This window comes from Engraulis encrasicolus, chromosome 22, assembly GCF_034702125.1.
Source record: "Engraulis encrasicolus isolate BLACKSEA-1 chromosome 22, IST_EnEncr_1.0, whole genome shotgun sequence".
NCBI classification, from domain to species: Eukaryota; Metazoa; Chordata; class Actinopteri; order Clupeiformes; family Engraulidae; genus Engraulis; species Engraulis encrasicolus.
The window spans coordinates 1,835,422-1,862,179 of record NC_085878.1 but is presented as its reverse complement, the minus strand read 5'-3'; the positions used below and the strand labels follow the sequence as shown (position 1 = coordinate 1,862,179).

General features: G+C 45.7%; 1 protein-coding gene across 5 annotated transcripts; it reads right to left on the bottom strand.

The window, feature by feature from the left end:
• Positions 1-3,279: 3,279 nt before the first annotated feature.
• On the bottom strand, positions 3,280-26,251 carry sema6dl (sema domain, transmembrane domain (TM), and cytoplasmic domain, (semaphorin) 6D, like). 5 transcript variants are annotated; one of them, XM_063188343.1, is made up of 19 exons: positions 26,155-26,251; positions 18,854-19,019; positions 17,947-18,058; positions 17,517-17,577; positions 17,245-17,307; positions 16,625-16,726; positions 16,093-16,183; positions 15,120-15,239; positions 14,172-14,260; positions 13,240-13,457; positions 12,990-13,121; positions 12,589-12,744; positions 12,204-12,377; positions 11,797-11,937; positions 10,956-11,033; positions 10,748-10,806; positions 10,253-10,309; positions 9,358-9,537; positions 3,280-8,077 (listed from the first exon to the last, which is right to left on the bottom strand). In XM_063188343.1, exons 2-19 carry the CDS (start codon positions 18,966-18,968, stop codon positions 6,768-6,770), a joined length of 3,258 nt encoding a protein of 1,085 aa, XP_063044413.1. In that variant the 5' UTR covers positions 18,969-19,019; positions 26,155-26,251; the 3' UTR covers positions 3,280-6,767. The 5 variants fall into 5 exon arrangements, with proteins under 5 accessions (XP_063044413.1, XP_063044414.1, XP_063044411.1 ...); XM_063188344.1 differs by lacking the exon at positions 26,155-26,251 and adding an exon at positions 25,498-26,148; XM_063188341.1 differs by lacking the exon at positions 26,155-26,251 and having other exon boundaries at positions 18,854-19,731.
• Positions 26,252-26,758: the final 507 nt, after the last annotated feature.

The following is a 26,758-nucleotide window of genomic DNA, read 5'->3' as shown; positions in this document are numbered from 1 at the left end:
AATGTATATTTACGGTGTTTTCGTTGATCTGTCTTTATTCGACATTCTATCCCTGGTTACGGTATGAAATGAATACAGTATAAACAGGATGAATGTCTCTCACATGAATATCTCTCTGATGAGACTCATCTCTCACTCCCATTACCTCAGAGGTCTTTTCTCTTTCTTTTTAAAGGGACACTGTGCAGGAAATGGTCAAAAAAGGTACTGCAACTATGCTGCTCATTGAAACTGGGCTGCCTATTGCCAAATTCGATCTTTACATGAAAGTTTATTAAGTAATAAACAAATATTTTCTAGTATGGTCCAAGTACAGTCATTTTTGCAGCTAAAAATGGCTATTTTTGGAAATTCAAAATGGCGGACCACGGAGAAGATCCCCTTTTCATGTATGAAAAGTGCAATTTTTCCAGTCATAATGAATACTTAAAATTTGGTGCTGGTGGTAAGTATTCATGAAAAATGTAACATTAGTGAATGGGCAGCATGAATTCTGGAAATAAACAACTAAAAATCTCACACAGTGTCCCTTTAAACATTTTTAATCTGTAAGGACTTGGACCGAGTTCAGTCAACAGCCTATCAAACCAGCCTGCCTTTCTCTTTTAAGCGATAATTTAACTAAATGTTATATGTAGCTTCAATGAAACCCATCAACGCACACCACAGAAAATGTACACTTAACTTCATTCTGTGTCTCACACACACTAATCTTCAAAGTGTAAAATGTTCTGTTGTAGTCACCTCTGCTCTGCCCAGACTGTTCCCCGCATAGTGATTATGCCCTAAAACCCAAGTTATTGTTATTTGGGCAAAAAGAGGGGGGAAAGCCAGGCTTGCTCCTCACAATTTTCTCTGTAATTGCTAGCTTGTAACTGCCTTTGAAGGCTGGGAGATTTTCTGGAGGCTACAGAAGGGCTCAGATGGAATCAGGAGAAGGGAGGGTAGGCTACTATGGGCCTAGCTGCTCAGGAGCTGCACTGTATGCAGCAGTGTGTGTGTGTGTGTGTGTGTAGGAGACCATTATGTGCGTTCGTCATTGTCTGGTTTCTCGCAGCCAGCAGTGATTATAGCTTTTTAATCATTGGGAGTTTCTATCATGTCCTCTGTCCTCATTTTGCCCCACTTGAACTGGGCGTAGTGTGCGGGGAGGACAGGAGGGGTTTGTGTGGATTTGTGTTAAGGTTTCATTGCCCCGTTCCCTGTTCCCTGGTCTTTCATTACCAAGTGCACTGCTGTGCGGATGACCCGTCGCCCTGCTAAAATGCAGAGTGGGTAAGAGGAGAGACGGGCCTGAATGGGGGCGAGCAAAGCTCCGTGTTTGCCTGGCCCCCTGGCTATTTATCCCCTTTATAGATGTGGGCCGATGAGGCTTGCATTTGAATCAAGACACCGTACATCCCTGTGGCACACCGACCCCCCCAGCTCCCCCTTCTCCTTCTCTCCAGTTCCCAAACCGGGAGTCGTGGAAATATTGCAGGGGCTTTGCAGAGAGAGGGGCATGCCTGTATGTAAATCCATACACAACACATGCATATACACATGTATGTGATATAACAATGTAGAAAAACAACTACTGTATACTAACTTGCATTCTTAAAAAGTACAGTAGACTTTATGTATTCTTTTCACGAGGTTTTTTGAATTTCAAAATTTAGCAACATTAATGGACAACAAATGTTTTCCATTTGGAATATAATGGGGCACGGGGGTGGGGGGATAGAAAATATAGAAATAGAAAATATTGTTAAATTGTGAAATTAGGGGATCCTAGCCGGAAAAAAAAGTTTGGGAAACATCATCCATCCATCCCTGTGCTGGCCCCCCTTCATCCATCTCCCCCATTCTCCCCAGTCCACTCTGGCTATCCAGAGACATGGGGTGGGAATGTGCCACTATTGTGCGAAAGGAGGAGGAGGAGGAGGAGGAGGAGGAATGGAGGGTTTACCACCGGCCGGGTGTGAATTTTCAATGCTGCTTGGAAAAAGCAAATGAAGAGGCACTTGTGCCAACACAGAGACGGAGACGGCGGTGACGACACACAAAGGCAGCTTGATCAAACATAGCGTCAGTTCAGCTGGGATAAACAGGCTAGCGACTATTGCAATTTCCCCCAAAGCCTGCAAACAACCAGCTGAAAGAGTGGAGTTGTTTGCTGTGGTGATTTTGAAGAATAAATGCTTTTTTTTTAATCAACAGCACTCTGCAAGCTATTTGTAGTAAAAGCCCCGCCTCCCTCCCAATAGGCCCGACATCACGGGCTGTAATCTTTTGCTTGATGTGGTTCCTAACTTCTTTGGAGTTAAATCTGGTTGCGGTGGTTACACTTCAGGCAGTGAAGTGGCGGTGGTGAAAATGACCCCCTGATGGATGGCGTCCTCCCGGACACGACGTTTTTAATGCTGAAACAGTGAGAAATGTGGAGCCAGCCACGTGGAGCGGAAACTATAGAAGCCATTAAACATTGCTTTGTCTGCAGTGGTAATAACAACAGTATGAATCATGGCCCAGATAAGCTTGCATGATGTGGTGGAGGGGGCCTTTATATATTACGCAGCCCCCACTTCTCTCTCAGAAGAAATGTCATTCTTCACTGGACAGTGTAATTACTGTACATTCAGCGATTCGTGCAGTTGCCTTTCGGCACAGCCAGCTTGTCCAACCCCCCACCCCTCCCACTGCTGCTGCTGCTGATGCTACTTCAGGCCAGCCATATATATACCTGATCTTATCAGCTGAGTTGGACCCCTACTTCTGTGCAACTCTGTGTGTGTGTGTGTGTGTGTGTGTGTGTGTGTGTGTGTGTGTGTGTGTGTGTGTGTGTGTGTGTGTGTGTGTGTGTGTGTGTGTGTGTGTGTGTGTGTGTGTGTGTGTGAGAGAGAGAGAGAGAATAGCATAGCGTAGCGTAGCATAACATAGCCTGCTGGCCAGATGTTGGCCACTACGGTTACAAACAACTTTGGAAACTTTCCCAACAACGCTATCAGGAGTGCTGGACTCTCCACTGGCCTGGAACTTCAAAACAAGACAGCGTCTAAAAATATAACCCACCCACCCCTCCCTCCTCCCCACCCAGCCCCACCCCCTCCCCCCAGCACTGACCCTAGTACACCCCCACCCCCACCCCCTCCTCCTCTCCCTCGGTGCAAGCCATCAGCCTACACTGCAGCAGGGTGATTTATGCTCTGGCTTTTAGTAACGCTTAGTAAAGGTGTGACAGTTATGGGAGCTATGTGGCTGGGTTTAAATACCTTTTGCTATTCAAGCTCTGATTCGCTCTGATTACTTAGCATAAGAATCAAGAAAGAAAGGAATTCGCATATATGCAGTGATATTTTATTTCAACTATACATGCCGTGTTAAAAAAAATCAACCAAAATATCTTTAAAACAAAAGAACATAATTATGTACACATTCACAGTACAACTTTACAATATATCTACACGTTAAAATACTCTGTAAAACATACAACTGTACTGTATTCCGTCTGCTCAGGTCGCACAGTATTAAAAAATAAAAATAACAAACAAAACAAACAAAAAACAAAAACAAATGAGAATTCAAACCATCTGGTTCATTTGCACATAAAGGCTTAGATTCAGATTGCAACAGAAAAATGAATTCATATTGCAATATACAAGGCAGCTTATCAGGACACTGTTGAGGATGGAGAGCGTATGTGGCTCCCAGTCAGTACAAAAAATGGAAAGTTAGCAGATGACGACATCCAACTGAACCAAACAGGCAATTATTCAAATACAATCATCGCTCGTAAACAAAATGGTATAACTTTGGGCTCGTACAGGTTTGTTGACACCTCATTCTCATTATACTGAAATGCGAGATTATTTGAAATGACTCGGTTGGATTAAGTAAAGTGAAAATAAAACAGAAGCCCCCCCACGAAAGAAAACACTGAGGATTATAAACCGTTTTGATGGTAGAAGATCAGTTATGTATTTTAAACAGTTTGTGGCATTTTCACTGAAGTGTAAAATAATTTACAATGTCCGCAGATCAGATGAGTGACTGTTGGTCTACATCCCGCTGTCAACAATACATTCACCATGTGAAGCCTCAGTGTGCTGTATCAAATAAAGGGTGCATTTCTCGAAACCAAAGTTGCTTACTACATTAGCTACTTTGTTGTTTTCAATGCATTTTCCCATTACCAAAGTTGCTAACAGGCTAACAACTTCTCTTTTGAGAAATGCACCCAAGCACCCTTCCACAAAACTATCATGGGGTTTCTCTGATTATTGTGATCATACATCCTGAAATGGAATGTTTGTCACTAAATTGACTCTTAATTAACTCCTCCAATAACTGCAGTTGAAGCTGACTGTGATAGGACGCACCTTTTGTCTATTTGCCAATTAATTTCGTCAGATTGTAAGAAAACGATTATTGAATCTTTAGAACCAATTTAGCACGTCTAAGAAGAATTACTCTTGGTATAAGGCACACAATGCACAGATTTAGGTAAACTTGCCTAAAAATATCAATATATTTATATCTATTTACAACATTGTCATAACCGGCATGACAGCGCAGGACACATTGGTATATGTTGCAATGATTGTACAATATTTGTTAAGATGATAGAACTACGGACTATTTCTCTACAGAGTCTAAAGTAGTTTGTGAGACTGAGAGCAGCATTGGCCCTTTGCCTTTGCAGCGACATCAATGCAGTTATGTGTTGGTTCCCATTGAAGAACACAAAGAGACAAACACTAGTGACAGACATGCATTTTGGCATTCACGTTGGTGCTGAACAACTCTAAGGAGCTTAAAAAGGTGACAGTATATAAGCTCAAGCAAACCACACTGGCATATACCATTTTGTTCTGGGAGAGTTTTATATTTTAGGGGAAAGTATACTTATAGGAAGTATAGTTACTATGCGTTACCAGGTAGTCTAATGAACATTTTCAATAACATATTATTAGTAATCGATGTATTAAACCATAACTACCGGTACACATTTATTGTGGGGAAAGGATGTATAAGAAACACTTCTTGAGTTTTTACCATATTTGCGTTTTCCAATTGTTTTAGTGATGAAATGCTTGTAATAGCAATAAACACTTGGCTAATACTTGGCAGGTAAATAAGATAACCTGTATTTAAGATAAAACAATTGTAATAACTGATTCAATACAATGTCCTGTTGTTCATTCATTGCCCAGTGTCAAGACTTTGTGGTAAAATTCACTCAAAGCTTTCTTTGAAAAAAAAAATCGTCAACAAGCAGAATCGGAATGGTCTAAAGCATGTTTCACATGTTAGACCATGGGTTTGAATAAAAAAAGGATAATTTAAGCCTTCCCAAATCGTTCTGTATGCCTGCCTCGATGTTGTTAATCTTTGCTTGACTTAGCCTCCAATGGTAGTGCACAACTAGGTGACCAGGGGTGAATTTCTCAAAACCAAAGTTGCTTACTACATTAGCTACTTTGTTGTTTTCAATGCATTTTCCCATTGACAACTACCGAAGTTGCTAACAGGCTAACAACTTCTCTTTTGAGAAACTCACCCCAGCGTTGGTATTTTACTGGTGCCACCTCTCTGTACAGCCAGCTAAGAAAACCAAAATGCCCACAAGAAAAGACAACCAGAGGCAACAGATTTAACGGAGTAAAATGAAGTCCAAAATACACAATACCAATGATTATTTTCATTTCAACTGATAGCAGCAAAATGTTAAGTCATTTTCCCAGTGAGTAAAAAACAACATCAACCGCCCAAGTAGGCACCCTGGGCATAACACACTCTGAAACTGTTGATTAATGTTTTGCACTGTACTACGTCCACACAACATGTACTTATGTACCTTAAATGGGATTCTGTTAGATGACACGAATGAATGAATTGGTCCTGTTTAAAGATGACTGCAAAATGATTTTAAGTGCATCTTTGTGTTTGTGAAGTCATGTCTGTGCACGCTAGATAGCACGCACGCAGGCGGCACCTACTCGGCCCTACTGAACACACTAGCACTTAATTTACGTCTCCGTGCCTGCGGTTACACATAGTATATCCTTCACTCAGTTTGATCTTTATCTCGAACCGAATACGTTTTCATTCCCTCTCTCTTTTACATCTGTGAAGTTTCACATTTTAATGGGATGACAGTGCATGGCAATGAAAAATGAAAAATGAAAAAAGAAAAGCAAAAAAAAAATCCCAAAAATGAAATCCACTCTTCAAGTATTCCTGTGTGTTAAAAAAACAAAAAAAAAACAAAGTTCGAACCTCGAAGACAGCTGGCTGCACTCCACACTAGGAGGACCACCAGGGTGCTCCGAGCCAACAGACCAGCCGCGGCCTCTTGTCGCGGGAGTGCCTCAGAAATTCTCTTGGCCGAGCCGCTTCGCTTCTCTTCTCCTCTCGTCTCGTCTTGTCTCGGGGTCTTGAAGTGGAGGGCCCTTCCCTACAGGCTGCCTGCCTGCCTGCCTGCCTGCCACCTGTCACTCGAGTTGTGAATGGCGTGAAAACAGAAATGACAACTGGTGGACGTAAGCCAGAGTAGCTTCTTTGGCCACTTGTGAGTTCCCTTTTTTTTCTCTTTAAGTTCACAGAGTGCCACTCTCAGGCCGGGCACTCCTCAGGGAGACTCGTAGCAATGCTAGCAATAGCAATGCTAGCAATAGCAATGCTAGCGCGTAACCTGCCTCAGGTCTATGCGTAGTAGACGTATGTGCTCGCCCCGCCTGCCAGTCAGCAAGAGTGAAACACAACAAACCCAGTGTTGCTCTGTTAAGTTAGTAACTGTATTTGTTCACCACCCTCATTTGCGTAGTCTGTGGCACGAAGCCGTTGGGTTTGGGGGGCACGTCCGGCTTTAGCGAAGGAGTCCTTTTCAGCCCCATGCGCGGCAGCGAACCGTGGCCACTGTAGCTGCTCTGCCGCGACACGGAGGCCTGCTGCGGCGGGTGCATGCCCATCATGGGCGACGCGTGCGAGTCCAGCCTCGAGGGGGGTGTGGGAGGCATGTGGTGCCCCCCTCCCCTGTTCATGCTGGGCTGCCGCGACACCGGCACCCCGTTGGGCGAGTGCATGCCCTTGGGCATGGAGGAGATGGAGTGCCTCTGGGAGGAGCTGCGGTGGTACGCCCGCTGCCTCTCCAAAGTGCTCATGGGGAAGCCCGTGGGTGACGTAGGAGTGGTGGGAGTGGTGGGCACGTCCACCCGTTTAGTGGGGCTGTTCCTGGGCAGCGAGGAGGAAGGGGAGTACAGCGAGGCCTCCCGGCTGGGAACTTTTGGCGGTATTTCCGTCATGCTCACCATGGGGTCCAGCATCAGGTGCTGCCTGGACTTCTGCGGCATTTCCACGAGAATGGCCTTCTGCGCACCGTTGTTGTCATTCAGGTGCTTCAGAAGATCGTTCAAGGTATTCCTGGCGTCCACCGAGGTCCGGTGGTCCTTGCGGCTGGATTTGGACCCAGACTGTTCTGTGTTTTGGACTTTCCGCTCGGAGCGGGGCATCTCGGCGGTGCTGTAGGCTGACCGCTGATCGTGTGTGGCGTTGGGGAGAACCACAGCGCTGGGAATGTGAACATGTCCAACAGCGGTGTGTGGCGGAGGGCTGGAGGGGAAGTCCTTGCGCGACCCGCCGTTGACCTTGCCGTGAGCCCTCTCCCACTGGTTCTTCAGGGGCTGAAGGCTCTTCTGCTGAAGCACCGGCGTAGACTCTGGCGTCGGGAGGGCAGCCAGCTCTGGTGGTTGGCTGCTCAGTATCATGGTCTTTGTGTCGTCACTTGGCGGCGTGTCCTTCCCGTTGCTCAAGAGGTTTGTGTACAGCTTCGGGGAGTCGATGTTTGACTGGTACTCCTTAACCGGGCTGTCAAACAAACCGTTGAGCTTGGCAAAGCTGCCCGTTGAGTCTGTGCAGGACGGGGCGGACTCCGTGTCCTTGTGGATCTTCCTGGGCTTGCGCAGGAATGCGTCCCGATAGCAGTACACCACCATACCGGCGATGAAGGCGCCGAGCAGGAACGCGGCGAACACGCAGCTGATCAGGATGTTCATGTGTACCAACTGGTTGGACTCTGCTGACCGAATATCCCAAATACCTGAAACACACAGCACAATGTATGAGACACGGGACCATAAATTGTTAATCTTTATCTTTCAGTCTTTCACTCCCATTTTGAAACAAAAACTCGGCATGAATGCATGAATTCTCCACCTTTCCCACCCCCAAAGGTATTTGTCAGTTTTCATTCAAAGAGGCTTCAGGAAATCGCAAAGGGAGAGAGAGTGTTGTCTTCACCAGAGGGTTATTTTCAAGCAGGTTTTTACACTTTTAAACCGGTTAAATACTTTACCTTGATTTAATACTTAATTATTAGGACTTTTGTTCTAAGTAACATGCGTTTTAGTTGGAAAGTTGAAAGTGTCTCCTTGGTTAATGGAAAAATATTTACTACCCTTTTGTCAGCAGAAAAGAAAAATAATGATTAACCACTGCGCACAAAGAAAGAGAGAGAGAGAAAAGAGGGGAGGTCAACACACCTCCTGGGTTGTGTTTCAAGGTCCTAAGATTTGTTAGTAACCACAGACATTGAAAAGAGTTAGTCATCATAGGTGCAGGGATTGCTTGAGGAGTGTTGTGTTAATTCCAGGCCTTCGACACGTCTCCTAACAACCAAAGGATATTAATAGCTACTACTATACTGATACTTATTAATAATAGCTGCTGTAGATGGCAGTACGGAAATAAAGACAGGTGTACAGACAAATAATAACAAAGAGAAAGGAAACAGAAGGAGGAGAATCCCAGTGATATGATTAAAAACCCAACAAAAAAGAATACATGTATATATACATGAGAAGAAAACACATAGAAAGTAATAATCAAATAGCATGACAAATAAATCATAGACAAACAAACAAATAAAATACAAAAACAAAGGAAAAACTGCCATGTAAGCTGATGGAAGTCCTGTATAGCTCCGGAATCTGCAATCTTACTGGTAACAATTTTATATGTGATGTTGAGAGTGATGGTTATGTTCTTTAGCTTCAAAAATGAAATCTTTTTGGCGGAACACACATGCATTTTATTCTGAATGGGACACTTTGCCTAGCGAATGTTCCGTGACTTGGCTATTGTGATGTGCAGTGCTGTGCAGTGCTGTGCTGTGCTGTGTCGTTCAGCCCAGAATACAAAAGCATGCTCTCAGACAGGGACACTAGTCCGCTGTCAGTCAGTACGGTTGGTTTCGCTGGTAGTGTGTGTGTGGTAGTGGCGATGGCGATGGCCTTAGGGGCCTTAGGGTACACAATGGCAGCTATTATCCAGGACTCCATTCAGCAGAGCGAGCAGACGTCTCCCCGTTAAGGTCCTTACCCTCCTGGACACCTGGGAGCGACTCAAAAGAATTGGACGTGGCCGGCGCGTCCTGCTGCACAAATTTCCTTGAACCAATGAGTTCAGGTTTCTGTGTTGTGGCAATGATTTTGGGTGAGTCTATGGGGCCAGAAGCCTTTGGTGGCGTGACTGAGTCTGGCGGTGATGACAACTCCATGTCTGTGGTGGCAAACAAATTGTTAACAAACGAGATCAGTCGGTGTGAAAAGCATTCTGTTAACAACCTTGTTAGTAGGTATGATGAAGGGACATTGGTTAGTTAATTCCAATTTTTTTTTAAATCTTTTTTCACGTTTTTAATGTATTATTATTAAAAGCATGTTTACCCAGACACACAGTGTAGGTATTTTGAACAGTGATAGTTCTACAGTTATAGAATTTGTTCTGGGTAACAGGCTTGATGATTAACGATTAGCTTTTTTTTAATGGCAGTTAAATTCATAAACATTCGTTTGTCAGACAGAATACAGTTTGAAGGGGAAAAGGATCAGAGTTGCTCTTTTGAAAGTGGAAAGGAAGAGTCATCAGGAGGTGAGGTGAGGGGAGTGAGTGAGGGGGTGGGGGGAGGGGAGAGGGGGGAGGGGGGTTGCAGTCCAGAAAGGAGGTGACATCCATGCATGAAATGAAGCAAAGAAAAAAGGTGTGATAAAAGATTTCACAGGTGAAGAAAGATGACTTGGGGACGACGCTGAGAGGTCTTTGGGTGCCTGAGATGACAAGGTGGTGAGCGATGGACAGCGATGTTAGAAAGCTGAATGGGGGCCAGTAGCAGCGCAGGAAGTGAGGGAGTGAGGAGTGAGGAGCGGAAGGTGAATGCTGAACTCAGGAAGGAAGGAAATCAATTGGAGTAATAAAACAGGAAATAAAAACTAACCAGAGGTTGGGTCGCCATATGATTTGTAATCTGGCGCAGATGTAGTAGCCAAAAATTCTAAAGGAATTAAAGGAACAGGAAATCAGCATAAAAATAATCCAAAATTATAAAACACAAAAATAAAAAAGACTCTTGATTTTTTTTTTTTTTTTAAGTTTAAGCAAATAACAAAAGAGGGCAAAAAGACATCGCTGGGTTATCCATTTGGTCGCGTCCACTGGGGAAAAACGTTCCCAGTGCGAGACAACTGTTCCAGTTCAACTGGAAGTCCAGCTTGAGGCTTCTTGTGCTAGCATTGTTTGTCACATTAATAATGTATTACATGTGCAATTATTAGTACAGCATGGCTGTTGGATGTGTGCTGTAGTGGTAGGAGTAGTAGTAGTAGTAACGGTTCTGAAGAAGAATGTCGTGAGAGGTTACTATAGTGACGACTGTGAGCTACGTAATGGTGTTTGTGAGCATGGGTTCAATGGATGGCCAATGAGGTCTCACCATGACAGTCCCCTAGTCGCGTTGTGTTGCCATTTTCCACGTCTTGTTCATAGCCCGTCCTGTAAAGTTCAGACAGAGGGGAGAGATATGAGTGGAATGCACACTGGACATTGCACATTGCGTAATTGGCACAGGAATGGCACAGAGGAATGGCAATCCACAACCAGCTGTTTGTCACCAGTATGCATGGCAAGTCTTGGCTACTTACAGCACACCCGGAGGAATCTTCTCGCAGGCACCGTGAGGCATCCAACCACAGTACGGGTCCCTTGATGCGATGCATGACCTACAAAAAGAGATGACAAAACGGAGGAAGAAAAAAAGCTTATTAGCGGAACAGCGCGGATGGATGTTGCCAGCATAAGTGCTGCCAGCGTGAGTGTTAAGCAGGAGCTCGTCCCATGTGGTCAAGAACGCTAGGCAGTAGGGCTGGGCGATATGGAAAAAAAACGATATCACGATATGGATTACTTTATATCACGATAACGATATATATCACGATATAGCACAATTACATACATTTTCAGTTATTCTCTTTATTTGCTCTTTATTTTTTCATGTCGCAAAACAACCTTTCTTTAAAATGGATCTTTTTATTCTTATTTTTACAGTTACATGAACTTATAGTGTGTATTGTGACAACATGAAATGTAATTAAATGATATTCAATTGTATGAAATTGATCAAATTACTATCACGATGTAAACGATATAGGAGAAAGGTCACGATATACACGTTCATATCACGATAACGATATGTGTCGTCATATTGCCCAGCCCTACAAGGCAGGACTCACTTTTGGCAGGAGCTGCTGCCTACCTTTGTGAAACAGGAAAAAGACTAATACAAAGTGAATCCAGCAAAACTTCTTATACTTTTTAAATACCTCTATGAAATAACTAATTTCAAGGCTGTTTAAGTGTCATACAAGCACCTGTAAATGGTATCGGTGCCCTATTTGTTGGTACTCGCCGATACCGATACCACCATTTTAGTGCCGATCCACCGATACTGGTATCGGTATCGGTGCAACACTACTGCAGACTCACTTTTGGCAGGAGCTGTAGCGCTCGCAGCGGCTCAGGGGGATGCGGACGACGCAGCTGGAGAAGGCCACATACAGCGTGTGCGTGTCCTTATCCAGGTGGAATGACAGGATGTGCCGGTCGTCCTCATTGTTTGATAAACACCTGGAGTGAACGAAAAGGGAAAACAATAGATAGGTCAGGAAATATCACACACACACAGCTGATTCCACTTTTAATTGACTTGAGAGTCCTTCAGTGTTTGTGTAGCCTCGAGGTAACACAACAACATTTCAACAACGAACACTTCCAGTAAGAAGAGGGGCCTTTTATATGAGCTTGGGGAAATTTTGAAATCAGAGTATAGAGTATGTTGAAAGAAAAAAGAATAAGGGGAGACTATCAGGTTATTTGGAAAGGAGCCCACATACTTTGCCCGGTTGAAGACATCAATCTCCTCCAGCAGTACGCTGTCATTAAGGGAGAAGGGGGACGACTTGGCAAGGACCTTGAGCACGACGCCCGCCTCCGAGCCGATAAACACCACTGTGTGGTTCCTGTTGGGTCCTGCCTCACTGTCAACGGCCAGCGCCGTCAGCCTGTACCTGAGGAACAAGACATGGTGTAAAAATAAAGCATTTAAAGACATTCATTTTTTGGGGGGACTTTTCAGCCTTTATTGGTTTTTGTTAGATAGGATAGTGAAGGAGAGACAGGAAGTGAGCTGGGAGAGAGAGATGGGGAAGGTCCGGCCAAGGACCCGGACCGGGAGGTATTTCAGCCTTGGATGTCACGGTTAGATGGAGACGTCCTTACCTGACTCGCGTCTTGGTGAACCACGGCTCATCCCCAATGGAAGGCACTGCAGCATCCATGAGGGGGTGGGACTTGATGAACATCAGGGTCTCGTCCGGGAACTCCATGGAGGTTTTGAAGGACTCTGCCGGACTGTGTCCCGCACAGCAGCCAGGTCTACATAGGACAAGAGGCAGTTATTAACAATTATTATTTATTCATTTATTAACTCATTCATTTTTTTAGTCTTTTTCAACTTTATTTGATTGGACAGTGTGAGAGGTGGACAGGAAGTGAATTGGGAGAGAGACAGGGAAGGGCCGGCAAAGGACCCGGGCCGGGAATTGAACCCGGGTCAGCTGCATGGTAGACAAGTGCCCTACCGCTTGGCCACGGCAGGCCAATCACTGCTAAATCCTCACCTTGGCTTGGGCAGTTTATCCTCCGGAAAAGGTGTCCAAACGGAGTCAGGAGTTTTCTGCTCCTTAAATCTTCCCCTAAACACCTTCTCGATGTCTGACATTGCGAAAGCACACACCGCTGAGCCAGGTATGCTGTTAAACCAAGAGAACAGAAAAAGAGATTGAGAAAACGCTCCCCGAGTTTACCTCAACAGCTGGTGAAATAACTCAGATGTTTAACGACGACAGAAGTTGGAACCACTCTCCGCACCTGTTCAGCTGCGTGGTAAAGACCCCTACGACGGAGGGCACCCCGTTGATGTCAATGATGTCCGTGATGGACTGAAGGACATCGAAGTAGAAGAAAGACTCCCCGGGGACGGAGCAATTGAGTCGAGCTTTTACAAACGACGTCCAGTACTTCTCAAGTACTCTTTGGGATCCGCCAATGTCGTTCTTGCATATGCGCGCCACACGGGAATACACAACCTGCAAAGACAGCACAAGGCAGAAAAGAGGCCGGAATCAGCAGCAGGAAAAAAAAACACACACACTTCCAGGCTTTGAATAATACATCTACACATGCTACTGCCTTTGCCAACATGGGAGAGGGGCTTCTGTTGTCCCTGAGGCAGCAAACAAGCACCATTTTTAAGTTTCCCTTTCAAAAAAGAAGGAATCTTCAACTGTAGTTGGGAGAAGTGATAGTAGTAGTGGCACTAGTAGTAGTAGTAGTAGTAATAGTAGATGCATTCAGTTGCAGCTTGCCATCCGCTTACTAAATGAGGACAGTGTTGAGTAATGGGCCCTGGGCTTGAAATTAGTCAAGTGTTGCGAGGTTTAATAATTTACCAGCGCAAATCTTCACCACAGCACAGGTGTCATCCCCTGCATTAGTGTGACTGAAATATTTATTAACCTGTGGCGAAAGAGGGAAAGTGTTTTAAATCTGACTAGCGACGCGCTGGTGATGTATTGGTAAATTTAAACCAAGCTCTAGGGGGTAAAGTGTTTTTTAATACCTGAGGGAAGAACCATCTATTATTTTGAGAGCGGGTCTATGCTGCGGGGGAAGAGTCGTGAGCAAGAGCAGTACACAGATGCAAAGGCAATATATTCACAGATATTGTGTGACATAAATCAAAAGGTGTTGGATCCTCATAACGTATGCAGTCTCGCTTAGTAGAGAAGAAAATATCCTACCTTGCCCAGGTTGTTGTGCTCCGCTGCGATTTCCCTGAAGAAGAAGTACACATATTGCCCGTACTCCACTGCGTGCAGAAAGTGCGGCTCTGAAAAAGAGGTTTTTTATTGTCATTGACCTGCACTGAATTTTTGATACATCACTTTCACAGCAAGCTGAAAGTGTCTTGGCGTTGACCTAGATTGTTTGGCTGACAGGGTGCTGTGTGCGTTACACACGGAAGCCGACAGAGAGGGGGGACAAATGGGTCCCTTGTTCCGGGCCCAGGGAGAGAGAGAGAGGGGGGGGGGGGGGCGGAATCGGTCCTCCTTGCATTGTAAATCGGGTTTGGAGCCCTTTCAGGTGACTTTTTCCCGGGCCCGGCCCGATGCTGTCAGCGGCCCTAGCTGTACACAGTACACGCCAGACTCTCTCTATTCGGAAGGGACGAAGCCCCAGTTAGCTTAGCTAGCGTAAGTAAAGCACAGGATGGAAGCGAAGGGGGCTCTCCTCAGGGAGAGGAGAATATAGGTAAAGAACCACACAGCTTTCTCAAGATAAAGCCTCCAGCATATTGTGTTGGTTGGCACCATGTTTCTTACGTGCAAACAGTACACAGACCACAGTCAATGCTTTCTTCTTTGACTGTACAGTTTGTTTCTGCCTCTTTGCTGATAGTAGTAGTACTGATTGAAATACCACTACAATACAAAAATACCAAGGAAAGAAAGAAAGGGGAAAGAAAACTGTGTTTTTCCTCCAGTAGTTTTTCAGTGTAGGTTGTAAATGAATAACCAAGTCCAAGTCGGAATTGGGCAGTAAAACAGCATGCCTAGTGTGTGTGTGTGTGTGTGTGTGTGTGTGTGTGTGTGTGTGTGTGTGTGTGTGTGTGTGTGTGTGTGTGTGTGTGTGTGTGTGTGTGTGTGTGTGTGTGTGTGTGTGTGTGTGTAAAAAACAGCATGCCTTACCTTTAAGCCACTTGGAGTCATATTTTATGGTCCTGAGGGCGGAGCCGTCCCCCATGCTTCGGTAAATGACAGCGTCACTTGCCAAGAAGTCTGCCACAGTGGCAGAATACAACTTGCCATCTAACGACAGAAGAGAGAGAGAGAAAAAAAGAAAAAGAGGACACGAGCAGGGGTCAGTATTTCATTACTTGGGGCACGGTAGCCTTGACAGACACCAAACAACTCCTTTATTGCAAAACAGGTTGTGTGCTGTTGTTTTGTGTTGTGTTGTGTTGTGTTGTGTCGTGCACACAAACACACCACGCTGCACGACACAACAGGTTTCGTGGGGGCTTCAGTTGCCATGGATACTGTTTGGTGGGTGCTACGGACCCGTACACCAGTCATTGGGACCCAGAGAGAAAAAAATGATGATTAATGTCTGTGATGGGGGTGCTTGGCGCTCTCGGCGGCCTTTAATTTTAAGCCCGAAGCCACCCCCCCCCCAGAACACTTGAGAGAGCCATTCATCACCCTGCCGTATTATTTAGAGGAGAGTGTGGGTGTGTGGAGGGCAAAGGGGTAAAGCAGTGGTTCTCAAAGTGTGGTCCGGGGACCACTAGTGGTCCGCGACAGAGCTCAGGTGGTCCGCACAGGGGTTTCTACTTTTCCAGGACAAACTAACAGAAGACTAAATTTGTAACATAATTACAAAGCCAAACATGTCTGAAGTCATTTTTTCACCACAATAAGACTTGTAAATGTGAATAAAAAGTATGTATAAAAATTAACAGTGTTGAAATAGTACCCGTCAACTGTCAATTCAGTTGACAGGTGGTCCCTGAAAATTTTAGTGGGGACAAAGTGGTCCTCGGTCTGAAAAAGTTTGAGAAACACTGGGGTAAAGGGAGGCTGGGGAGGGGAGGGGAGTTTATTTCATACCCGCGAAGAGGGCAAAGGGAGGGTGGCGAAGGGAGGGGAGTTTATTTCATACCGGCAAAGAGGGCAACGTTGGTCTGCTTGGGATCAAATGGGCATCGAGCCAAGCCGCTGATTTCTTCCCCGTCAAACTCCAGGTTATCCAGCTGAATGGGGAACAAAACGCACGTGTAAACAGCCCCAGCCTTATCTCGGGCTCGGACAAAACGGCAGAGATGTATCCAGTCATGTTTGTGTGTTTGTTATGTGTACTAGTGCTAGTGCCAGGCCAGGCGCTGTGTTTGCCAGGACACAATCTGTGTCTCGCTCCATGCATGCACTAAAACACACACAGCAGGCATGCACACACACACACACACACACACTCACACACACATACACATACACACACACACACACACACACTCGCACACATAGGCACACACCACCCAAATGCACACAAACAAATCCACACAGGCATAACCCAAAGCATACAGCGGGATCTGGGACAAAAGACCCCCTTCAATAATGGCATACAGTACAAAGAGACATGTGCGACCAGACCAGGGGTTTCCCACAGCGCAGCACATCTTTTTGCGGTTCCTTACCCTGTAGTACCGGCACATGGGGTTGAAGCCATTTGTGCCGCATATGAAGACTAGATCGTCGTTTCTGGGGACCAGGACTTTGATGAAGTTGTGACATTCATCCTGAGATGGGGAAAAAAGTAATGGAGAACATATTACTCACATGTAGGGATGCACCGATACCGATACTGGTATCGGTATCGGCACCCGATACTACTCATTATACTTGTACACGTACTCGTCAAGCACTTGCCGATACCAGGAACGATACTGCTATTACACAAAACAATGCAAAATCTTGTCACGTTCTGTGGACTTCAAAGCATAATGAAGTGCCACCTCATACATTTACTAACATTTAAATCTACATGGAAATGGACAATAACAAATATCACAGGTGAAAAAAAACTCCTTAAAAAACTTAATTTTGGTGGCAAAAGGTATCGGTATCGGTACTCGGTATCGGCAAGTACACACATTAATGTACTCGTACTTGTATCGGTTTTCAAAAAAGTGGTATCGGTGCATCCCTACTCACATGTATAAAAAAAAGCTAGGAAGGAACACTCTGAACAGATTAGAATACGGAATTTAGAATGTGTAGCAAGATACAGTAGGAAGTGAACCATTGAGACACTTACTCTGTGCTTTCCTTTCCATGCACACATCTCTCTGTCTCCTTGGCCCGATCTCCATGTTAATTTCTGTTATTTTAATGGAGCAGGGAAGAAAACCAATTATTAACACACACACACACACACACACTCTTCAGTGTTTCCAGTCTCTTGCTTATATGAGCTCTTAAAACTTGTGGTTTATGGGTTTGTTTAAACACAGAGACACGACTGTTAGCCTGACAGCAGTAAGTGAATTTATGAGTAATAATAATACTTAATGCAGTAGCATAACTTACCCTGTAAGGAATGATTTCATTCCGGTATGACTCTCGGAGGCTGACCAAATAGACCTGGTCTCTGTGGGGGGGAAATAGAGACATTTAGAGAAAGTGTGTGTGTGTGTGTGTGTGTGTGTGTGTGTGTGTGTGTGTGTGTGTGTGTGTGTGTGTGTGTGTGTGTGTGTGTGTGTGTCAGTGTCAGAGAGAAAGAGGGAGAGAGAGAGAGAGAGAGAGAGAGAGAGAGAGAGAGAGAAAGAGAAATGCAAGTGCCAGTATGCCAGTAGTAATAGGAGCGTGACCCACACCATAACATGTGACACAAAGTTCAGCTGGGAATAGGATCGGTGCTGCCAGTGTAGTGTACTGTACATCTCAGTCTGAGCAATACAAACCAGACCCAATATTGTCAAGGGCCTCAATACAACCCCGCCTGCCAAAGGACACGTACCTGCCAGCGATGAAGAGGGTGTCTTGGATCTTTGTCATGAGTTGGAAGTCCAGTCTGTGCTGAGATTCATTGCCCGAAGGACGGCCCCTGAACACTGGGTACTGTCGAGCGTCTGGGTCAGGGGAATAAGAGGCAGCGTTATTTGGGATTACACTGAGCCCACAGGATCAATACAGCGTATCGATCGGCTGTATATATTCCATGTATAATGGCTATGAAGAAATCCCTTTGCAATGTAATGAAAACTGGAGCAACAACATAAAATGCAACACTGCTGCGTTGGCAGTTTTTTTTTTCTCCCCTCACTCTCTCTCTCTTCTTTTTTCTTCTCTCTCTTCTTTGTTCACACCAAAAGGACAAAAGATAATATCACACAAGACTTGATGCTGACTCGACATACGGGATGTTAAGTCGTAGTGGGTACTATTAGTTGCTGACTACTCGTTGTGCCAATCACGGGCTACAGTACCGCGAGTAAAACTCATCAGTCAAAAACACCATCAAAAGCCGATACAAAAAAAAGTAACCCAGTGTTGTAGCCTAGCCTTGCCTCCTCAGTCAACATAGGGTGCATCCCAATATGTGACCTTGCCTCCTCCACTTGCCTCCTCCACTCACTTCTCGTCATGATGACATCACTGACAGCAGCATTATATTTCAATATCTTGCAAAAGCTCAATTGTAGAGTCTTTTTCTCGTTTGCAATTGTTATGGTGAATGAAAAACAGTCCCTCAAAAGTTGTTGTGGCTAGGCTGACAGCTGGGAAACTTTATTGTTTTGTCCACGGAGGAGGGGCCAGGAGGCGGGACGAGGAGACAAGCACAAGTGGAGGAGGCAAGGTCACATATTGGGATGCACCCATACAAATGCATTTCCTGTTTGTCTTCTCTGAGGGCAGATACTCACAGTGGTAGTCGACCACATCAATGGGGATATTGTCCTCGGGGAAGCTGACGGCCTCGAGGCGTGATGCCGTCAGGAGAACAAAGATGAGGAGGGGAAACACAGATCTGCTGCCCATGACTGACACAGAAAGTGGACACTTCCTGTTTGGCGAAAACGACGATGTTACCTGAAAACACACACACACACAGAAACAGGAACTGGATTTAGGAATGATATACGTACAGTGCAAGTTATAGCATGTTAATATTGCTGTGGAACTACTGGAGTAGTGGTTCATGTTGCATCGCCGTGTGTTCGCATCACTGCAATGCTCTTGCTTTCCCCCAGCTGTTAGTACAGCGTCTATTAATTACAAACAATCACAGAAACAACAGCAGGCAGATCTGTCACTTCCAGGTAGGAGTTATAGAAAAAAATACAGAAAAACCTTTTCACGGAGCAGGATAGTGCTGATGTTTCAACATCTTTCAACTTTTTTTAGTTTTACAGGGGAGAAAAAATTCAGCGTGCTCTTCTCTCACACACAATCTATATAGTAGACTGTGTGACTGACTGACAGCCAGTGGTGAGTCACATCCATTATTACATCTGTTCGCTGCAGGAAGGTCAGCGTTTCAGGGCAGGAAGGGTAGCAGTAGCCTCACAGACAGACAGACAGCAGGCATGGCATACATTACAAACGTTATGCTATCGCACCGCCGTTGTGTTATTGCCGTTTGGCACAAGGGCATCCTAGCTGCCTCATTCTGACAGCTCATGTGAGTCCCCTTGCCAATCTGTCGTCCGCCTGTGTACGGTTTGAGAAAAATATGTTTAATAGCAGATCTGAAAAACTGGCCATATGTAAGGGTGTGTGTGTGTGTGTGTGCACAGAGAGAGACAGAGAGAGAGAGAGAGAGAGGGAGGGAGAGAGAGAGAGAGAGGGAGAGAGAGAGAGAGAGAGCGAGAGAATGCCGATTTCAACAGTGTGCCGCGTTTGCCCCCTCAGTCAGGCCTGGCTTTGTGGAAATGACAAGTCACACCACAGCTGCCAGCGAGGCTGGCCAGGCAGCGTCCTGGAGTGACAGTGGTTACAGACATCTCTGTGTATGTGCATATTAATGAGAGAATGTCCAGTCAAATATTTATAAGGCAAACAAATTATTCATGCGGATTGGGGGTCTGGGCGGATATAAACAATTCACTGGGAGACAACAAACAGCCCGGGAAATGGATTAACCGGCAGCGTGCGGTGCGGTGAGCAAAGGAGTGGAGTATGGAGAGGAGAGAGTACCCAGGCAGGCGCCAGAGTGGCTTCTCCTCTCTCCTCTTCTTCTCTTCTTCCTCTCTCTCCCCCCCTTCTTCCTGTCTCACCATGCACGCACACCACTGGTATCGACACATTTTCAATTAAGGCCCGACTGCACACCTGCTCCAAGGCCACAGTACGCACAGACAGGACCTGCCGATATGGCCCTCAATCCGATGGATCAAGATGAGAAAGGGTGGGAAGAGGTGGTGGTGGTGGGGTGAGGAGTTGATTAGCTCGTTCCGTTGCTATTTAATGGCCTGTCAGCATATGGGGGTGGGGTCTGAGTTTGTTTGTTTGTGTGTGTGTGTGTGTGTGTGTCTGTGTGTGTCTGTGTGTGTGTGTGTGTGTAGGGGGGGCTTTGTTATCATGTGATGTCAGTAACACAGCAGTCCACCAGTTGCAAATCTAGCTGTGAATATAACCTCTCACTTGATATATTATGAACAACAAGAAACTTCATCAAATATCACAGAGCCGACGGAATCGAAATAATACACCATTAGTGTGTCTGAGAGAAATTAAGACAAATGTCGGAATGGACAGTGTTACGGATTTCCAAAAGGTCAGAGACAGACACGCTGGCTCTCGGGGTCGATGCGTTTCAAGGAGTTTCCACGGTTATAATTGACAAATGATATACCTAGTTTGTTAGTGAGCTGAGGAAAAACTGCCAGTCAGCAATTTTCACAGTCTAACCAGTTTATCAACGCTAATGACATCCTTGACGGAAAGAAAAACAAACAAACTCAATGTATATCTGCAGAGAGAGAGAGAGAGCGAGAGAGCTTTTCAGGACTCTTTTCACTGCTGGCCTGTGCCTATTTTGTAACATCCTGCCAAGGATTTTCCCTCTCTCCTATATTCTGTATAACCTCAGGACATGAAATGAAGGTTTTTCACTGAGAGTGAAGTGAATCATATTCCCACCAGACGGCAAGAGCGGCCCCATGCAAGCATGCTCGCTGATCATTATTCATGGAAGCAAACGGAAAAGAGCTGAATACACATGTCATTTAGCCGCATTTTCTCCTGCCACAGTGCATTACGGTGCCAGCGAGGGCAAAGCAGTTTTGCCCAGGAACTTAATGCAAAGCAGAAACAAAAGGGGACAACCAAAGGTCAGCGGTCTAAAATTACTTCGGCGAAATCTACAGCCAGCGCAACATGTTTTCGATTGAATGTCTCAGAACGGTTCCTTATTCCTGCCCTCCAGTGTATGAGGCCCGACAAGTTCCAGGATGCAAGCAGTCCGCTAGTCACGCAACGTCTTACCATTTGACATTCCCCTCCCCACCCCCACCGCCCCCCTGTTATTACAGGCAGTTTTCAATGTCTCACAATCACGCATGCTTTCTCTGCTGATGTTGTTGGCTGAGTTTCATTTTTATTATAGACGTGGAAAAAAAAGAGAGCACAGAGTATATGTAATAATAATAATATGGGGATGGATGGAGGTTGTTGGCTCACAGTTGTTGTTGGCACACATAGCCTACAGTAGGTTTGTTTCGGAGAGGAGATGAGAGGTTTGCCTGCAGCGCTATAGCCTTACCCTACCTACACTGCGTGGCTGGCCAATGCTGCCCTTCGCCTTGCAGCTTTGTGGTCTTTACAGGAAAGATTGGGGCAATAAACCCATGGCAGACAATACAAACAGGTGTCCCACAGTAGCTGCCGCCCCACCCCAGCCCAGCCCATCCAGCCCCACAATAAGACTGCCTGGATCATCCAGTTGGAATGGTAGTCATCAAACCCCTTTGCTTTGGTCCATTCTGGTGGTCAGTGGGTGGGTCAGTCGGCTGTGTTACATGCTGTGTCTGTGTGTAGTAAAATCTCTAAGCTTAAACCCTTTGCACAAAGCCAATACAATATCTTTATTGTGAGCAAATGTGTAGGGACTAGGGCTCTAAATTGACATCAGCCAACTCGTCAAATGCTGGTGAAAATTCAGTTTGGCTGGTAGAAAAGACCAACTTACTAGCCACTTTGACCCATTAGTGGGTGTGTGTTTGGCTAGTTAGATTACCATCTACCTACCAGCCATTTTGCCTGGTCATCAAAAAAGTTAATTTAGAACCTTGGTAGTGACCAAGTCTTAATCTGTTACTTCAGACACTCTGTAACCAATCATATCAATGTTGTTATGGTGTAGTTAGTTACAGTACGCTTTTCAGCAGGACCCATCTGCACAAAGAGGCTACGGCCACAGAAATCAGATAACTTGTGGATTTGGCACTTGGTCTGCCCAGGTGTCTGTCTCTCCCTCCACGCTCTCTCTCTCTCTCTCTCTCTCTCTCTCTCTCTCTCTCTCCCTCTCTCTCTCTCTCTCTCTCTCTTCCCCTTGTGCTCCCTCGCTCCCTCAGCGTGCTCTGTGTTATTGTGAGGAACCTCTGGCACTCCCACAGGCGTATGCCGTGGAAAAAGGCCTGTTAAATTGGATGAACAATATTGCTATTGCATCTAAATCTCAGCCCTTACAAAGCAATCGGAGCCCTCTCTCAAGGGGGACGGACGGGCCATATCTGATGAGACGTACTAGAGCTCGGCAAAACGACAGTGAAAAGATTCCCCCGGTTTTCAGCCTCGATGACAATAGCGTGCAGTGCTTAAGTGTTTTTTTTGTTCAAAAGGATTAGGCGTGAGGGGTTTGGACTTGTTGCTTCAGTGTGTGCCGTGCTGACTGGGAGAAGCAACCCTGGCAGCACTGATCCACCTGCATCACCACCACCACCACCACCAGCAGCATCACAACCTCCACCATCATCACAACCCTGGCAGCACTGATCCACCTGCATCACCACCACCACCACCACCACCAGCAGCATCACAACCTACACCATCATCACCAGCTCCAGCCCCAACCAACAGCCTCCGTGCGTCCGTCCGCACCGGCGCTCACCTTCCTTCGTGCGAAGGATGAAACGGGAGAGGGCTGGCCGCCTCAGCCGTGGCCCTGCTTTAATTCCCCCATAAAGAACTCCCTGCTGCAGGTGTGGCGCCGAACAATAGGGGCTCAGGGGCCGGGGAGGCCTGGGCGGAACACAATGGAGCCCTCCCTCCCTCCCTCCCTCCCTCCCCTCTTTCTCTCCATCTCTCTCTCTCTCTCTCTCTCTAGCCCCCTTTTCTCCAACCCAGTAACTCTCTCTCTAGTATCTCTCCCAGTCTCTCTCTCTCCAACTCTCTCTCTCTCTCTCTCTCTCTCTCTCTAGTATCTCTCCAGTCTCTCTCTCTCGTATCTCTCCCAGTCTCTCTCTCTCTCTCTCTCTCTCTCTCTCTCTCTCTCTCTCTCCAGCTCTCCTTCTCTCCCTCTCTGGCTGCACTGAGGGTTAACTAGAGCTACTCCAGCCTGACCGCACAGGCAGCGATGTGGAAGGGAAGGGAGCTTAGCTGAGCTGGGCTGCAGCGGTGGCCGGCCAGCTGTGTTGTTAACAGGCCAATGATCATTGTGGGGGCTGGGGATGATTAGCCAGCGCTAGCACCAGCATCCTGTTGTGGTCTGGAGACTGGAGCAGGTTGGCTTATGATCTGTTGCGCACCCCCCTCACACACACACACACACACACACACACACACACACACACACACACACACACACACACACACACACACACACACACACAAACCAGAGAGTCAGTCAACACGTGTGGTCAGTCAATATCACACACAGGTGATTGGTGGGATGAATTGTGTGATCATTGAAGGGTTGGAACTTGTCCAAAAACAGCCCTTGGGTTAACAATATTTACGCCTAGGAGTGGAGGAAGTAAATAGAAAAACGCACAGAAATGTGTACATAGATAACGTTTTTTTTTTTTTTTTAACATAAATAAGGCAATATAGGCCTATGTAAGATATAATTTCACTAAATGACATCACCACTGTCTGTCATTACCACATGTAATTTCAGGCCATCTCAATAAAGTCGTGTGTTTTAAGACAGATTGTCATTATCTTGAAGGCTTGAGTATTTATGTAGCCACATAGGACACAGCCTGTTTAGGTTACAAGACATTAATTAATAAAAATCGGCCAACAATATTAACAAAGCATTTTGCGTAAATGCACTCATGATTGATCCAATAGGCTCGCAACGCAAAAGGAGTTGGCCAACGAAGAGCAGGATGAATGGTAAAACAGTAGGAACAGTTAATGGATGAGATGGTAAATTGATTCTTCACTAATGCACTGCTGCGGGGGCAAATTGACAGAATGCAACACGACTATACCACCAACGCCTGTAGAGTATACACTATTACAAAGCGTACTTATGGTGTATTCTCATATTATGGCTAGACGGATAGATGCTTATCGGTAGGAGTTGGGCAGAGCACAGTCGAAGCCCACACTTCGGGAGGACAGGTTCAGCACCGTTGCCTGGCGTTTAATTGGTTGTTATTATGATCTTTGGTCCAGCTAATTATTAGCGAGAAATTACAAGTCATTGGGTACATTCGTGCCTGTGCGCAAAGATCCGCAGATGTATTCCTCTAAAGTTAAAACAACAGATGTTCGCGTAATCGACACTATCAAAATAGCCTACTACGGAGGCGAAGGAGGTGCATTTAAACCTCCACAAGGCGTCATGCCCGGAGTTCACTATTGTCTTTCATAACATACAGAAACTTGAATTTGTCTTCAATGACACACGGTCTGTATTTAAACACACATAGGCTACTCCACATTTGAGGTTACGGCAAATTATTTATTTGCCCGTTGTACAGATGGCATTCAGACTGGGACTCCCAACGGAGTTCGCTCCCGGACGTGCGGTCCCCGGTGTTTCTATCACTCCCGGACTTGCGGTCCCCACCCGATTATATTTCACGTATTATCATATACTGCCACATACAAGCAATTTAGGGTTAGGTTTAGGTTTAGGGTTAGGGTTAGGGTTAGGTTTAGGGTTAGGGTTAGGGTTAAGGTTAGGGTTAGGTTTAGGGTTAGGGTTAAGGTTAGGGTTAGAAACAAAAAACTAACATCAACAAGATAACTGGCTCCGTAATATGGCGGTGGTACCGCTAGTCTGGCTAGTGGGAGCGAGATGAAATGGGAGTGTAATGAGATGGGAGCCCCAGTCTGGGAATCGTACAGATAATTCTGGAAGTTTTCCTGTGCTCACCCCTAGCCTGAACAAAACAGCCCGTTTATATCAGCGGGAGGAGTGTAATAACCTAGGACTTTGAGTTTCGATAAGGTTGCTGCTACTCTTTTATAGTTGGTTATTTTACGAGGCCCAGACCAAGTTTCATATTCTAAAAAGAATGAATCGTAACACGGCTCCAATGTTTGAAAGAAACCCCCGATTAAGAGCTTGCGTTTTGCAAGGAGTAACGCCGAGGAGTCGATAATTGCCTACCTGGTTTTCAAACAACCACAAAGGACTCTAGCGGGTCATCATATCTCCGGATCATATCCACTCGAATCTACGGCATATCCATACAAACGGAGCGCTAAGTTACAATGATTTACATCCATTGCACCACAGATATTCCATTTTCGTCCGGATGTCCAGTTGAAACAATTTGCCGTAATTCCGATACGAGAGGGAAACTGCGCTCCCGGAGACTCGACAGGCTACTCCGTCCTTGGGCCGGACTCGAAGCTTTCTGATCTTCAAAGCTCAACACCGATCAAATAGCACCAAGGCAGCACCCTCCCCCGGTCCGACCATCCCCCCGTAACTTGAAATCGCGGATGAAAACACGTCTCCACAAGAAACTAATGCATCATCTATTTCCAAATCACAATATATCACAGCATTAACTATAGTAATTTGTCTAAAATTAAAAACAACCCCTAATTTAGAGCAAACGCGTAGCCTAACCACATGAAATGCATACAAAAATAGCTCGGCGTGTAGAATGTGTTACTATATTTGTGCACATCCACTACTCGAAAGCACAGTTGGAGCGCTTCTGATCCACACTTGCGATATTCCAAAATCTTTATCTTCACAATGTTCTAGACATTAAGCATTGCAGCCAGCAGATCGAATCTGTGAAAACCAACTCACCTCATCGGAAAGTATTTTTATATCCTTTTATGCGTGATAACAAATCCAAATAGAATGTCTGAAATCCTGACAACTTCTCGCAGTGCGTCGTAGCGCAGGCACGGAGAAAAACAAACTAATGCACGGACGGCAAATGGTGTAATTCGATCCATCCTCTGATTCAGTCCATCAAGCGAGCGCTCTGCCGCCTACCAATGAGCCACGCTCTTCTCCTAGTCCCGCCCCCAGCCTCTTCTCCTAGGCTTGGCTTGATGTGGATTTTGGCTGCTTTCCCCGCTCCTTTTCCCGTTTTCTGCTGCAGAGGCCCCCACATCTTTGGTGACCCAGCGGTGCCCCACTCCACTCAAAAGCCCCATCCCCCAACCTAAGTAAGCGGTTGTTAAAGCTTTTCAACAGAGCTGTTTTCAGTTGGAGGAAGAAGAGAAAAGCACTGATCCACAGAGAAACTAGTTTTTGACACGTTCTAAACTCCAGCAGCAGTCTAAAACCTGACACATATGTTAACTTTTCGTTGGCTTTTCTTTCTGGAACCTTGTTTGATTTTCAGAGACTGTGTGCAGTTTTGTTATGAAGCGCGAGAGTAGCACAGTTTTGAAGCCGGAAA

What these genes read in the sequence shown, in the direction of transcription:
- sema6dl (XM_063188341.1), bottom strand. Translation starts at nt 19,130, where the DNA reads ATGAACCACTACTCCAGTAGTTCCACAGCAATATTAACATGCTATAAC. An exon ending in CGCTACAGCTCCTGCCAAAA is followed by an intron (nt 11,034 to 11,796) that starts GTGAGTCTGCAG and finishes CTCTTTTTGTAG; the next exon opens with GTCATGCATCGCATCAAGGG. An exon ending in GCGACTAGGGGACTGTCATG is followed by an intron (nt 10,310 to 10,747) that starts GTGAGACCTCAT and finishes TAATTCCTTTAG; the next exon opens with AATTTTTGGCTACTACATCT.